This window comes from Mytilus edulis, chromosome 14, assembly GCF_963676685.1.
Source record: "Mytilus edulis chromosome 14, xbMytEdul2.2, whole genome shotgun sequence".
Taxonomy (NCBI): domain Eukaryota; kingdom Metazoa; phylum Mollusca; class Bivalvia; order Mytilida; family Mytilidae; genus Mytilus; species Mytilus edulis.
In genome coordinates this window covers 56,194,971-56,210,339 of record NC_092357.1, presented here as the reverse complement: position 1 = coordinate 56,210,339, position 15,369 = coordinate 56,194,971, and the positions used below count along the sequence as shown (strand labels likewise).

Below are 15,369 nucleotides of genomic sequence, written 5' to 3'. Positions count from 1 at the left end.
TTATGTTTGACGCCGGAAGCATACCTATGACGTCACCTAGTGTAGGGACCAAAGAAGATAACATCTTTTCGCGGAATTTTCTTTAATGAAGATTTTACACTGAAATAATGATTGAAATTTAATTATGAACTTGTTTTGCATTAGAAAAGAGATAACTGTATTGTATTTGAAGCTTTGCGGACGTCCATCGGTAGTTTTACTGTCGCAAATACCCGTTTACCTGTCTCCGCTCCGCGTCGCCAGGTAAACTAAATTTGCGACAGTAAAACTACCGATGGACGTCCTTAAAGCTTCAAATACAATACAGTTATCTCTTAATTGTTTCTACTTTCGTAGCGTTTAGAAAGCAACAACAAACGCCACACAACGTTTACCAAATTTTGGTTAGAAAGAAATCCAGCCTATCTAGAAAAAAAAGCGTTCTTGTTTCCTGATCCTATTTGATTAGTATTTAATGTATAATTCTGTATTTACGAAACCATTGATGCTTTAAACATTCAGTACTAAAATAAAGAATGTCTACAAAAATCTAAATCGCATTTGAAACCCTCCCCTTTATACTCCAATATTTAAATTTAAAATGTTTAAGTAATAAATCGACTATAGTTATGTTTTCACTGGATACACATGTTGTGTATTCGCTTGTGACAACTTTTCTCTGGTATCTTATTTCAAGTTGAAAGAACTTGTCATTTTTGTTTATTGTTTAAAATTTATTGGTGCATTGATTTAATTCAAATAAACAACTATCGATTTGTTTTAAAGAATGTGGGTTGAAACAAGTTTATAACTTTTAATACATTAAACCAAATATAAATTTGACTTAAAAGTTCGAAGATTTTGTGCAACGGCATTTGTGAGGTTCGTATTATACTTTTTATTTGTTTATTGAACTAATTTCGTCGTCAACATAATCTTATCTGCATTATTTTTTATAAAGGACCATTTTCTAAAGATTTGCCCTCAGCTTTTCAGTTCGCATGCGTTTGGGGCATGGGCTCTCCTTTCGTCTTTTCTTTCTTTGGTTTAAGACCCATGCTAATTAAAGTTTCTTTATTATAAAATTTAAGACATATTCTGATACACAATAGTAAAGAGTGGGGATTCCATGTTTTAAATTTAATATACAAGTTTATTTTGTTGTTGATTTGACATTTAATACTGGTCAGGAAAAACAAATAAACTGTTATTTATGTAGGATTTTCTTACGCCCAGGAGTAGATTACCTTAGCCGTATTTGGCACAACTTTTAGGAATTTTTGGGTCCTCAATGCTCTTCAACTTTGTATTTGTTTGGCATTTTAACTGTTTTGATCTGAGCGTCACTGATGAGTCTTATGTAGACGAAACGCGCGTCTGGCGTATTAAATTATAATCCTGGTAACTTTGATAACTATTTACACCACTGGGTCGATGCCACTGCTGGTGGACGTTTCGTCCCCGAGGGTATCACCAGCCCAGTAGTCAGCACTTCGGTGTTGACATGAATATCAATTATATGGTCATTTCTATAAATTTTCTGTTTACAAAACTTTTAATTTTTCGAAAAACTAAGGATTTTCTTACGCCCAGGAGTAGATTACCTTAGCCGTATTTGGCACAACTTTTAGGAATTTTTGGGTCCTCAATGCTCTTCAACTTTGTATTTGTTTGGCATTTTAACTGTTTTGATCTGAGCGTCACTGATGAGTCTTATGTAGACGAAACGCGCGTCTGGCGTATTAAATTATAATCCTGGTAACTTTGATAACTAATTATAGTTACATTTTAAAACTCCTATATAACATATTTCAGAGCAAAAAAAAAAGAGCAAATAACTCTGGAAACAATTGGACCCCTTTTATTTCATTGATAAAACACCTATAGGAAAAGTTACACCTACAGTTTTGTAAATATACACTTGGTATTAGGAAAATTTCATCAAATTTAGGTGCAAGAGCTGATCTGGGGAGACTTCCTCTGGAACTTAATATTAAGTTTCAATCTATATTGTATCTTATTAGATTATATTCTGATAAAATTAATTCTCTCTTAAAAGAGTCCTTTATTTTGTCTCAAAACTTAGACTCGGCAGGAATTTATTCTTGGTTCTCATATGTAAAACATATAGTAGAAGAAACTGGTATAGATTTGAACACTTTGAAAACACATTCCTCATCAACGATAACTAAAAATATAAGAGAACAAATAAAATCAAAATTGAAGCATTTTTATGAAAAACTAGTAAATGATAAACTATTAGATATAAAGGATAACAGCAAACTCACTATTTATAAACATGTAAAAAAATAAATAATACATAAGAAAAATATTTAACTTGCTCAAAACTTGAATTAAGAAAACTGATAACAAAATTTAGATTATAAGTTACCATAATTTATTAATAGAAAAGGGAAGATACCTTAAAATACCAAGAGAAGAAAGATTATTCAAAAACTGTAAACAAATTGAAGATGAAATTCATTTCTTTTTATATTGTTATAGAAACCATAATAATAGAAAAATTTATTTTGATTTTTTGATAAATGAGAATATCCACTTTATTAATTTAAATGACATAGATAAAATAACATATTTACTCAACCCAACTTCACACTTTCAGGTAAATAAGCTAGGATCCTTTTTAAAACAGTCTATTGGACTGAGGACAAGGGACTCTTAAAACATTTACTTTTATTGTGTATATTAATGATCTTGTTGTTATTTTTAATTTTCATTTTGTTATGTTGTGACTCACATACTAGAAATATGTAGTTTTATGGCAATAAAGATTTGAATTGAATTGTTTTATAAACTTAACGTAAAATTTAAAAAACAATTGTTATAAAATACAATTTTTTAATTACAAACGATTAGTAAACTCAGACTTGATTTTAACAGGAGAACACACATATGCTTATTCGTCGGTTCACAAGCCACTATATGCTAAGTTTTGTATCTCTTTTTGCTCTTTCTTGAAATAGCCTCTGCAGGTTAATAAAAATATACATAATATAAGAATTCGATAAAATTTAGTTTGTTCCTTCACATTTCTAATTTCACAATTAAAAATGATATATGCAGATTTAAAAATATACTGTCTATTGAGTTGATAATGAATATTTCAACTAATTTTGTATAAAAGAGAATTCACTTATTGTATCAAATTAAATGTTCAATTTTGTTTTTATTTCAGAACTTAATATTTCAAAATGGCTGCTGTTTTGAAAGCAGCGAAAGAACAATTGATATGTCATCTTTGTAAACAGATATTGGTCGAACCTAAAACTTTGAACTGTATGCACTCGTTTTGTAAAAAATGCATTCAACAATACATGGAACATACGACAAAGGGCCAGAAAAGTCCTGCAGGATTCCTCTGCCCAGACTGCAATAATGTTATGCCACTCGGACAGCTGTCAGGTAGTACACCCGAGGCGTGGGCGAGTGAACTTCAAACAAACGAAGCGCTATCTAGTATTCTCAAAGCATTTGAAAATTCAGGTGAAGAAATTGCAATGAAATGTGCATTTCACGCCGAGAAAGAAGTTGAATTTTACTGTGAGGATCATGAAATGCTACTTTGCTCTTTGTGTGCTACATTAACACACAAGCCATGCTCTGACGTTGTCACAATTCCTGTAGCGGCTGCGCGACGAAAAGCAGATGGCGGAAAATTTATTAACTTCCTTTCAGAACAAATTACAATGACCGAGAAAATTTTAAGTGATAGAAAGGAACAATTGAGTACTCTTGATAAGTCTGAAACTGAAATAAAAAATCAATTGACCCAGATTAAAAAACGTATGATTGATTATCTTGAATCAATGGAGAGTAAAGTTATACAGGAAATGACGCAGCGGAAGATGAAAGAAATGCATGCGTTAAAATCTGACCTTGACATTTGTAATGGAATACTAGTCGATGCAACGTCTTCCCTAAAAACCATTCAACAATCGATTGATAAGGACTCACCAGCTGGTTTCATTATTCGATTTAAAGATCAAGTGCAAATGTTTGACGAGAGACAAACAAAATTAGTAAGACACGTTCAAACGCTTAAGAACGTGAAGCTCACATTCCTCCCTAATCGACCGCTCGAACAAGCTGTGGTGCAAGGAAAACATATTGGTAGTTTGAATACAGAAAGTTTCCCAAGTCGCTTAGCTCAGGTTTATGCGAAAGCCGCTCCAATTGAAACACAACGTCCTACACTTACCAGACAGGGGACGAGCAAAGCACGACCATATTCTGGTGTTTCCACTGCGGCTCCTACACCACGCTCGGTCCGGAGTACTACAGACATGCCGTCTTTCAGAAAACCAAATGTTCCACGTCAAATCCGTTCTCGGGGACCTAGGGAATATTCTAAACAAGAAAATGAAACAAAGTCGGTCATTTCTGATGTCTCTTCGCGAATTTCCGAGAAACCAGCTAGTGACCTGACGCAGTCAAAAGCAATGGAACTCTCATCTGTAGATGGAAAAACAATTTCGGCTAAGTTCAAGAGCGACTTTATCGCTTCTGTACCTGATCAAAAGGAATGTTCATTAGAAGGCGCAGCCATTTTGAAATCAGGTCACGTGGTTTTGTCCGATTCGTATCACAGTTCTCTTAAACTGTTCGATCCAAAATTTGCATATATTGGGTTGATAAAGTTTGCCACATCACCAGGCGATGTGTGCGCAGTCGGTGACAGCGAAGTGATCGTCTGTTTACCAGACACGATGCGTCTGAAGCATGAAAAAATTGAGAACAACAAAATAGTACCAGGTGAAGTCCTTACGGTCGGTGACAAGTGTCATTCTGTAGGATATAATAACGGAACTCTAGCTTGTTGTTCCGGTCGTACCATTCACGTGTTTGCCCGTGACAACCATTCATGGCTCCGAGTATCTACAACACCAATGGACGCAGATAACCTGATGTACATTGCTGTCGATCCGAATGGTGAAAGAATTGTGGTAACTAGAAACGGATATCCGAACCGTCCGGTTGTCTGTCTTACGAAAAATGGTCAGAAAGTATGGAGTTACACTCACGAGGAACTTCGTCTGCCACGAGGTGTCGCTTTTCTCGGACAGAACGTACTCATCGTTTCGTGGGACCAGCAGAAGGTCATCCAGCTCAATAGAGAAGGTCATCTCGAGGGCGTCGTTCTTCAGCAAGGCGTTCAGTGGCCATGGAAACTAGCAATTAGTCCAAAAGGAGATAAGCTGATGCTTACACAATGCTATTATAGACTTCCGTTCAAAGATAAAAACTGCGTAAAGGTCTACAAGGTTATTCGGTGAGAAGTCTACTAGAAAAAAACGTATCTAAATTGTTTGAATCTAATTTAGTTGTTTGCATAAAAAAAAAGTCAAGAGTTATTTAATTTATATGTTTAGTGAATAAAATATGCAGGAATGTCTGGTTGCCTTATTTTTATACCCAAATATAAGTCAATGATTGACAAACTAGTTCACAATTTTAACATATTTCTGATGCGTGTGTCGATGTGCTTTATTTATATTAGATTGACAACCACACTTGAATGTAGTTGTATTTTAATCTTTTAATGACAACGGTACAAACCATCTGTAATACAGAAATTGAAACCTTGGTTCAGCAAAACATTATAAGTTTCTTAATAAAAATATTTCTTATAACTCGTGACGTTTTACACTAAGGTGTATTAACACAGGGCGTATATTTATTTAGTCGTACTAACACAACAATCGAGCGCAACAGATGATTGATTGATTGTAAGTTGTTTAACGTCCAATGGCAAATATTTCCTGCATATTCAAGACGAAAAAAATTATTCCGATGTAGACGAAATCACGTCTGGGTCGGGTTAGCAGACAAGGTAATATCAGGCAAAACAATAATGTAAAAGGAGTAGAACTCGCTGCTAAATTATAAAGAAAGAGAAAAGACCACCCCAAAAAATGAATCTTGAAAAAGATATAAAACAAGGAACGGATACATGAGGACTCCCTTTAACCCACACCGTCAGTGGCAGATGCAGGAATTTTCGAAAGGGGGGGGGGGGGTGCTAGCCCAGGGCAAAGGGGGGGGTGCAAAATTGTCCCGATTCAAATGCATTGATCGGCCAAAATAAAGGGGGGGTGCGGACCCCCGGAACCCCCCCTCTGGATCCGCCACTGACCGTCATAATTGAAACAAAAAGACCTATATAAAATGATTGTAGCTCTGATGCTCCGGAAGGTGAAACATATCTTGTAAAATTGGTCGGATATTTTATGATTTATAAATAAGGAAACTTGATATATACAAATTCAGACCCTTTGTCCATACGGTGTTGTTAATAAATGTTTTACAATATTGCAAAAGAGGTACATTGTAAAACCTGTTTTTTGCGAAGTTTGGTATACCTTTTAAAGTTTTCAACACCTATTTTACGACTTGCATCACTGAGAAAAAAATTCTCCGCTTCAATCTCAATGTTGAGAATATTTTTTTATGGCAGAGAAAAAAGTTGTCATTCTTAGCTGAGTAATATAATCCATTCTGAGAATATTTTTTTACTCAGAAAATAAAATGTTATATGGCGCCGGGGCAATTTTCGGTCTATTTTTAAGACAATATTTAACCTGAAAACGATGTTTCTATAGAATTCAAATCGTGATTAAAGATAGTTTGATAGTGGAGATGCGTTTATGTTTCATTTTCCTGTTGATTTAGTTATTCTAGAATTTATCCTCAGAAACGTGACACGTTTTAATAATCATTATCTATAATAATCAAAAGATTGACTTGTTTGTTACAAATTATTACAGCTACAATCGAACAAAAGGTTTCAGACTGAGTTTGAACATAGCTTTATGGTAAAGGAGTGTATGAACTCTAATGCACAGCAAATTTAAAAAAAAAACTGGTATTAATTTAGTATGTCCTTAAGCTCCGTACTTCAAAGTGACATAGCGAGTCATGGGTAATATTAAACTTTTCACCTTCGTGTGAACAGGTAAGTGAATAATTTCATAGTTCTTCAAGATTTTACGGGAACCTACTAGTGATGAGGCGGCCGAGAGGATTACTTTTCTGTTAAGGTATTTTATTCAATTTTTTACTTTTATTAACTGTTAATTTCAAAATATAAGAGCTGCCTGTTAACTGTTCTTTAAATTAACATTAATGTTAACTGTTATACTATTGAGAATAGAAAAAACCTTGTTGAATGGTTTTTTTTTTTAAATTAATTTTTTTCTGTTTTCTCATTTAAGTTTATTGAATTTCTGTTATAACTTATAAGTATTTAAAGTGTATGGGCCCCTTCTTGCCTCCACACTCAGTAATTTGTTCTTGAAAGGTGAACAGTAAGATGTTTGTATCTTTGTATTGGATACGACTTTTATAACTACAAGAAATCGTAATGTGATTAAAAAAACTATTTGCCAAAGGATTTGAATTGGCATTTAGTCTAAACAATTGCTGTTTTGTTTTAAAGATCAAAATCAAAACAGAACGTGGAAATAATTCTCTATCGGCGGCCACTTTGTTTCAATTTTATAAAAATAAACTAACGCTGATATAGTCTTGTCTTTCAATTAAGACTATAACTCGACCTTACCGTATGAATGCTACCTTTGATTTATTGCCGGATTGTGCATTTGCTAAAAATGTTCAGTTTTTTTTTATGAGAAACTATTAAAACTAATGTCAAAATTGAGCTACATGTAATGGCAAATTTGAACTATAATGTTAAAATTGAGCTAATGTCAAATTTGAATTATAATGTTAAAATTGAGCTAATATCAAAGTTGAACTATAATGTCAAAATTGAACAAATGTCAAAGTTTGAACTATAATGTTAAAATTGAACCAATGTCAAAGTTTGAACTATAATGTTAAAATTGAGCTAATGTCAAATTTGAACTATAATGTTAAAATTGAGCTAATATCAAAGTTGAACTATAATGTCAAAATTGAACTAATGTCAAAATTGAAAACAATGGAGCCACAAGTAAAAGCCATTTTACCCGGCAAATTGGGTAAACATTAAAATTATCCCGCTTGTCAATATTCCGCTTGCAAGTCACCTGGTGCAGGTAAAACGAGATTTTCACATTTTTGTAATATAATAGAGAGAAATGTCATTATATACTATTTTCATATTTTATAATTATATTTGTGTTTTAATAGTGTCACTTGACGATCTGTAGTTTTCGGATGCCACTTCGGTGTTGTATTTGTCTGTCTCAAACACACACACACACACAAAATCTTGATATTTTATAACCATTTGTATGAAATATTTAATTGCTTCTAAATGAATTGTGCATATTGACTCAAATGTCCAAATATGATATGTTAGGCTGTGAGCCCTTCACTGAGTGTCCAAAACAACCGCGAGTTAACAGAAAAAGTCAACGAATGGTCAACAACCCAAAATTTCTTAAAGAACAAATCAAATTAAGACTCGACTGAGGACATATGGATTTACCTCCATGAGGAAGGCTCAAAGCCGAATAATTGAAAGCCAGGGATATTTAAGAATCGAAACAGTTGAAGTGCTACATGTAGCTATATGACAAAAAGGTTCTTAAAAGTGGAACATTATTTGATTGCTGTATTCATGAGGACCTGTATCGAATAAGGGAGGGTATTAATGGGGGCACCTTCATGACGTATAACGGTAAAAAATCTTGCCAAATGACGTTAACGGTAGTATTTAGTGCATGACGATAAAATGTACACTTTCTTTTAGACGATGAAAAAATCAGCTGAATTTGACATTCATAAAATAAGAGAAAATTAAAAACCAATTGTTCAGAAAACAATTGCAGGTCTTAAGCGCTTTTCACCACTAACAATATATTTTGATGTGAAAATATTAAAAATTCAGTTGAAATGTCAGTTCCTATGGCTTTATGATGTCTAAATATGAATTTAGAGCAAAGGTCAAAATCTAGAACGTCCAATCAACCTATGACCTTGACCTCAATTTCAAGATCATAAACTTAGGATCTCAAATCAAAAGACCCTAGGTCTCTAATATGTATGGTTAAGGTCATAAGTTGAGTGGACGTTCTAGATTTTGACCTGAGGATATAAAGAGCAATTTGGAAAAATAAATTTGTTGGTTTCTTATACGGTTGCGAAGCCTTAAAGATAACAAGAAAAACAGTGTTGAGGGAGATAACTCTTATTTGGGAAAGTATTCAGTTAAGCAGAGTTGGTTTCAAAAACGTATAAACTGTTCGATATCATATTCCAAAAATCTAAGCGACATCTTGCGACACAAAATAAACAGAGAAGGAAAAAAATTTAGCGGAAGAAAAAAATAAATAAATTAAAAACCAATTGTTCAGAGAACAATTGACTGTCTTTCCACCAGTAAGAATCTTTTTAAAAATGATTTGATTTAAATTTGATTTTAAATGTAAGTTTCAGCGTCAAATGACAGCTTATTGTATGCTTATTTAAAAAATATATGGTTTCTATATAAAAAAGATATAAATAAGGGAGTTTATCTTTTACTTCTGGTTTAAAAGTTGTTACTTCCGGTATTGTTTGATAGTTTACTTGACACTGATTCCAAAAATAAATGGTTCTATATACTTTAACATTGATTTAGTACAAAAAAAAGCTACTTCCGGTTTACAAAAGGTCACTTCCGGTTGTATATTTAAGGTTACATTGCTTACAACTTAATGCAAAAAGTCCCATGGCTTAATCATGTGTACATATGAGGTAAAAGCAAAGGTCAAAATCTAGATCGTTAAATTAACATATAACCTTGAGCTCAATTTCAAGGTCATAAACCAAGGACCTCAAATCAAAAGACTCTAGGTCTCTACTTTATATTGTTAATGAGTTGTATTACCATACGACCGATATTAGATATAAAAGGGGGGAAAACTCGCATCAAATGTTTACGTACCCTTACGACTAAAACTTATGTGTTACAACATGTCGCAACTAACAATTGTGGGAAAATATTTTGTTGATATCTTATAAGATTTCTGAAAATGAGAGATAACAAGCCGAAATCTAAATTTTGAACATGACCTTGACCTCATTTTAATTTTTTTGGACCAAAGACCTGAAATATAAAGACCCTAGGCCTCTATCACTTATGGTTTTCCAGTTAAAAATGTGTTTCAAAATTTCAAATACAAAAGGGGAAATAACTCTCATATTGAATCTCGATACAGGTTCAGTCAAAATGAAACAGAACATCCTGAGGATGTAACGAGCAATTTGGAAAAATAAATTTGTCGGTTTCTTATACGGTTGCGAAGCCTTTGGGTATAACAAGAAAAACAGTGTTCGGGGAGATAACTCTTATATGAGAAAGTATTCGGTTAAGCAGAGTTGGTTTCAAAAGTGTATAAACTGTTTGATATCATATTCCAATGTCCAAGCGACATCTTACGAAACAAAAAAAACAGCATAGGAAAAAAATTAGGCGGAAGAAAAAAAATTCGAAAAATAATAATAATCAGAAGAAAAGCAATAGGTCTCTCCACGGAAAAGTGGAAAGACCTAATAATAAGCAGAAGAAAACCAATAGGTCTTTCCACAGAAAAGTGGAAAGACCTAATAATTAAAAACCAATTGTTCAGAGAACATCTTTCCACTAAAAACAATGTGTTTTAATATGAAAGTTGTAAAATTAAGTTTAAATGTCATTTCAATCGTCAATTGATTGCTTATTGTACGCTGATTCCAAAAATATATGGTTTCTATACTATATTTTTTAAATAAGGGAGGTCATTTGGTACTTCCGGTCTAAAAAATAATACTTCCGATAATATTTGAATATTTACTTGACACTGATTCCAACAATATCTGGTTCTAAATACTTTTATATTAACAAAGTACCAAAAATAGCTATTTCCAGTTTACACAAGGTCACTACCGGTTGTTTTTTTCAAGGTTAAATGGTTTGATACCTTTTGCCAAAAGTCTCATGGCTTTATCATGTATACATGTGAGGTAAAAGCAAAGGTCAAAATCTAGAACGTCAAGTTAAGCTATGACCTTGAGATCAATTTCAAGGTCATAAACCAAGAACCTCAAATCAAAAGACCATAGGTCTTAATTAAATTTGGTAAATGAGTTATATCACCATACGCATATTTTTAAAAACAAGAGGGGAGAACACTCCCTTTTACGTTCAACGTACCCTTGCAATCAAAATTTACGTGTTACGAAATGTTGCAACTAACAGTTTAGTAAAAATAATTTGTTGATATCTTATACGTTTTTTGGGAAAAAGTGAAAATAAGCCAAATTCAAAAATTAGAATGTGACCTTGACCTTTGACCTTGACATAATTTTCATTTTTTGAACCAAGGACCTCAAATCAAAAGATCCTAGGTCTCTATAACTTATGGTTTACAAGATAGAAATGCATATCACTTATATCAAATGCATAAGGGGAAAAATTCTCATATGGAGCGTTCATATTGCTTCGGTAAAAATAGGACAAATCATGCGAAGGATATAATGAGCAATTTTATAAAATAGATTTGTCGTAATCTTTTATGGTTGCGAAAGAGTATTGGACACAAGGAAAACAGTGTTTGGGGAGATATATAACCAAGGCCAGTACTATGCTCGTCCCTGTCCTGGTTATTCATCTTGCTAGGTTGGGGGAACTAGCTGGTAGCTTTCATATGAATACATGTTAACGTAACACAGATTCAAAGTTCAATATATAATGTTTATTAAATCAGCATTCAGTACAGTTTATCAATCACAATAATCACATAAGTTCATGAGACATAATAAAACAGCATGTCTAATATAAATCCAAGTCTATAACACCAGTGTCCAATACGTGACTGTAAGGCAAGTGTCCCAAACTGCATGGTCAACTAATATACATATATTGTTTTTCATTTTTAATTTACATAAAAATAATACTCAATATATTTACTTTTCATAATAATGCTAGTTTATCTATTTTCTCAAAATCAAGTCTTTGTGACATAACATAAATTATCTTTAAAAGTAAGAAATCCTTTTTGTCTATAACGCTTTTCTAATCCTTAATTCTCTATTGTCATTTAGCCCTCAGGGGATTACATAATAATTTGCTTTACACTTATCTAAAATTGTGAAGATTTATATAAACTATTTAGCAAGTAAATTATTTCTTAAGCTAGTGCTAAATATCTTAACTAATACTGAATTATAACAAATCTTTGAATTCCACATTTTAACATTCTTGCATCTAAAATATACTGGTTATAGATAACTCCTACAAAGAAAAGTATTTGGTTACGCAGGGTAAATTTCAAAAGCGCATAAACTGTTCGATATCATATACCAAATATCTAAGCGACATATTGCGAAACAGTATTTATCGCAAGAACAAAATTAGTCGGAAGAAAAAAAAAATCAGAAGAAAAACAATAGGTCTTTCCAAAGAAAAGTGGAAAGACCTAATTATCATACATATACATATATATATCAAGTGTTAATATATTGTTCTAATGTCTTTCTCTCTTTGATAAACAAAACGATGTAAACCGGAAACACGAAGTCACATGACGTAGTATGAACGGACATAGACCCGATATACACAACACTAATGACTACTATCTGAAGTCAAAGTCCGTCGGAAATATCTTAAATTTATAGGTTTAAATTATGGCACTGGTTACGGTTACATGGAAATGTAACAATAATAAAAATATTATTGTTACATTGGAGACTAATTGCCGGAATGCAAAGTTGGGTAAGGAACCGATTTATTACGAATGTAACAATAATTATTGAGGCTACGGTTACATAGTGTTATTGTTACATGAAAAACAGCAATGTATGCATGCTAGATTTATTAAATTTATATCTTCTATAGTTGTGTTGCTTAATTCTTTCACATGTACTAAATAGTACTTGTAATAATGATAAATAATACATATCATCATTCAACAAATGGTATTTAAATAGTTTAACTGCACACCTACTCTTATTACTGTCATCATGGTTAGGGTTAGGGTTACTTTGAACAATGGATGAAGAGATTCCTATTACCAATTTTGTCTTGGATGAAAAAATTAAAACTTGGGATGCGTTTGAAACGAAACTGAAACAATATCAAGACACAAATTTCATACAGCTATAGATACGAACGCAGCTCTAAAAATATTTGATACATCCAAAGCAAATTACAGTTTACTAACTGCTAAGTTGGATACTAAAATCTGAGGTAAACCTAAAATCCGTAATGGACAGCAATGCGATCATATTGAAAGACGACATGAAACTACATCACATGCTTCCAACCAAAATATTGGATAAGAATATCAACATTGCTAGAGTAAAAAAGTATTTCTCACCAGAACCATGGCAAACATTAAATGTTGCCTTATCTTCTAAAAGGAATATCGCAGAATGGAATTATACTACGTTCACAAAGCGGCACCACTGGTGTGTGATCATGGTGATGGCTGCTTGGAGTGGTTTCGTCAAAAATGTGTCGGACTTAAACATACTCCAAAATTCACTTACGGGATATGTAGAAACTGTCATTGTAAATAAAAAAAAAATAAAGAAATTGTATGTAATAATTGTATTTATTCCATATTGATAAAACTTTAGTAGGTTTTTCTATATGAATGGGATTTTGAATAAATAAGCATATTCACCTGCGGAAAAGGATATTCACCGCGCATAACGTCGCGTGCTTTTACCTGCAATATTTTGGTAAAAAAAAAAACGATTGATGTACAATTGGTTTTGGTTAATAATGCCATAACATACATTTCTCTCGGAATATGGAATAAAACAATTACTGTCTTTTGTTTCGGTAAATATGTGGTTTAATTGACTTTTGAAAAACTGATATTCACTTCGGCCGTTGGCCTCAGTGAATATCAGTTTTTCAAAAGTCAATAAAACTACACATTTACCTCATCAAAAGACAGTAATTGTATAGTATTGTAAATATAAAATAAATGTCTTCAACTTTTATTATTTAGTACCTATTACAAGTCTCATCGTAGTGACATTGCTGTTTTTCATGTAACAATAACGCTATGTAACCGTAGCCTCAATAGTTATTGTTACATTCGTAATTAGTCAGGTCCTTACCCAACCATGCATTCCGGCATTTAGTCTCCAATGTAACAATAATATTTTTATTATTGTTACATTTCCATGTAACCGTAGCCAGTGCCTTAAATTATTCGAAAATTATAACGGGTAAAGTGATTATTGATGATAAATGAATCTCTCAAGCTAATGTCTGTCTTGTAAGTGAATAATGACGATCATAAATAATAATAACTTATAGCATTACCCCGATAATTCCATATAAACATGCGATGTAGTTTATAAATGATAAATACCAATCTGATTTTAAACTCTCATGATCATATTACTGGAAGATCAAACTTGGCAGTTTAAGGATTCACACCAGGTAGGCATTTTGTGTATGTTTTTGTAAATATCCAGTGGGAGATATTTCGCGGAACGAGTAAAACAATCATTTTATATTGTATTTGGTAATGTCACAAAATCACCAAACGCACATGTAAAAACCTAAAAAGTCTTTTTTTGCGTTTGATTTAGATTTTACTTATAAGTTTCACTTGCACGCACATGTAAAAACTTAAACAGTCATTGTATTGCGTTTGATTAAGAATTTACTTATAAGTATCACCGCACATACAAGTAAAAACCTAAAGTCATTTTATTGCGTTTGATTTATAATTTACTTATCATAATGACCGAACGCACATGTAAAACTAACATATTTAACTCCGCCACATTATTTAAGTATGTGCCTGTCCCAAGTCAACAGCCTGTAATTCAGTGGTTGTCGTTTGTTTATGTGTTACATATTTGTTTTTCGTTCATTTTTTTTTATATAAATAAGGCCGTTTGTTTTCTCGTTTGAATTGTTTTACATTGTCTTATCGGGGCCTTTTATAGCTGACTATGCGGTATGGGCTTTGCTCATTGTTGAAGACCATACGGTGACCTAAAGTTGTTAATGTCTGTGTCATTTTGGTCTCTTGTGGACAGTTGTCTCATTGGCAATCATCATGACCACATCTTCTTTTTTATATTAACAGTATTTTTATTGCGTTTGATTTAGAATTTTCTTATAAGTATCACCACACGCACAAGTAAAAACCTAAACAGTATTTTTTTTGCGTTTGATTAAGAATTTACTTATAAGTATCACCGAACGCATATATAAAAACTAAACAGTATTTTTATTGCGTTTGATTTAGAATTTACTTATTAGTATCACCGCACGCACAAGTAAAAACCTTAACAGTCATGTTATTGCGTTTGATTTGTAATTTACTTATAAGAATCACCGCACGCACATGTAAAAACCTAAACAGTCATTGCATTGCGTTTGATGTAGAATTTACTTATAAATATCACCGCACGCACATGTAAAAACCTAAA

General features: G+C 32.6%; 1 protein-coding gene across 1 annotated transcript; it reads left to right on the top strand.

Moving 5' to 3' along the window:
• Positions 1-738: 738 nt before the first annotated feature.
• On the top strand, positions 739-5,392 carry LOC139502670 (uncharacterized). Its single transcript, XM_071292197.1, has 2 exons — positions 739-861; positions 3,176-5,392. The coding sequence occupies exon 2, from the start codon at positions 3,192-3,194 to the stop codon at positions 5,271-5,273; it is 2,082 nt and encodes a 693-aa protein (XP_071148298.1). The 5' UTR covers positions 739-861; positions 3,176-3,191; the 3' UTR covers positions 5,274-5,392.
• Positions 5,393-15,369: the final 9,977 nt, after the last annotated feature.

Excerpts from the sequence above, each read along its gene's own strand:
- LOC139502670 (XM_071292197.1), top strand. The coding sequence starts at position 3,192 with ATGGCTGCTGTTTTGAAAGCAGCGAAAGAACAATTGATATGTCATCTT.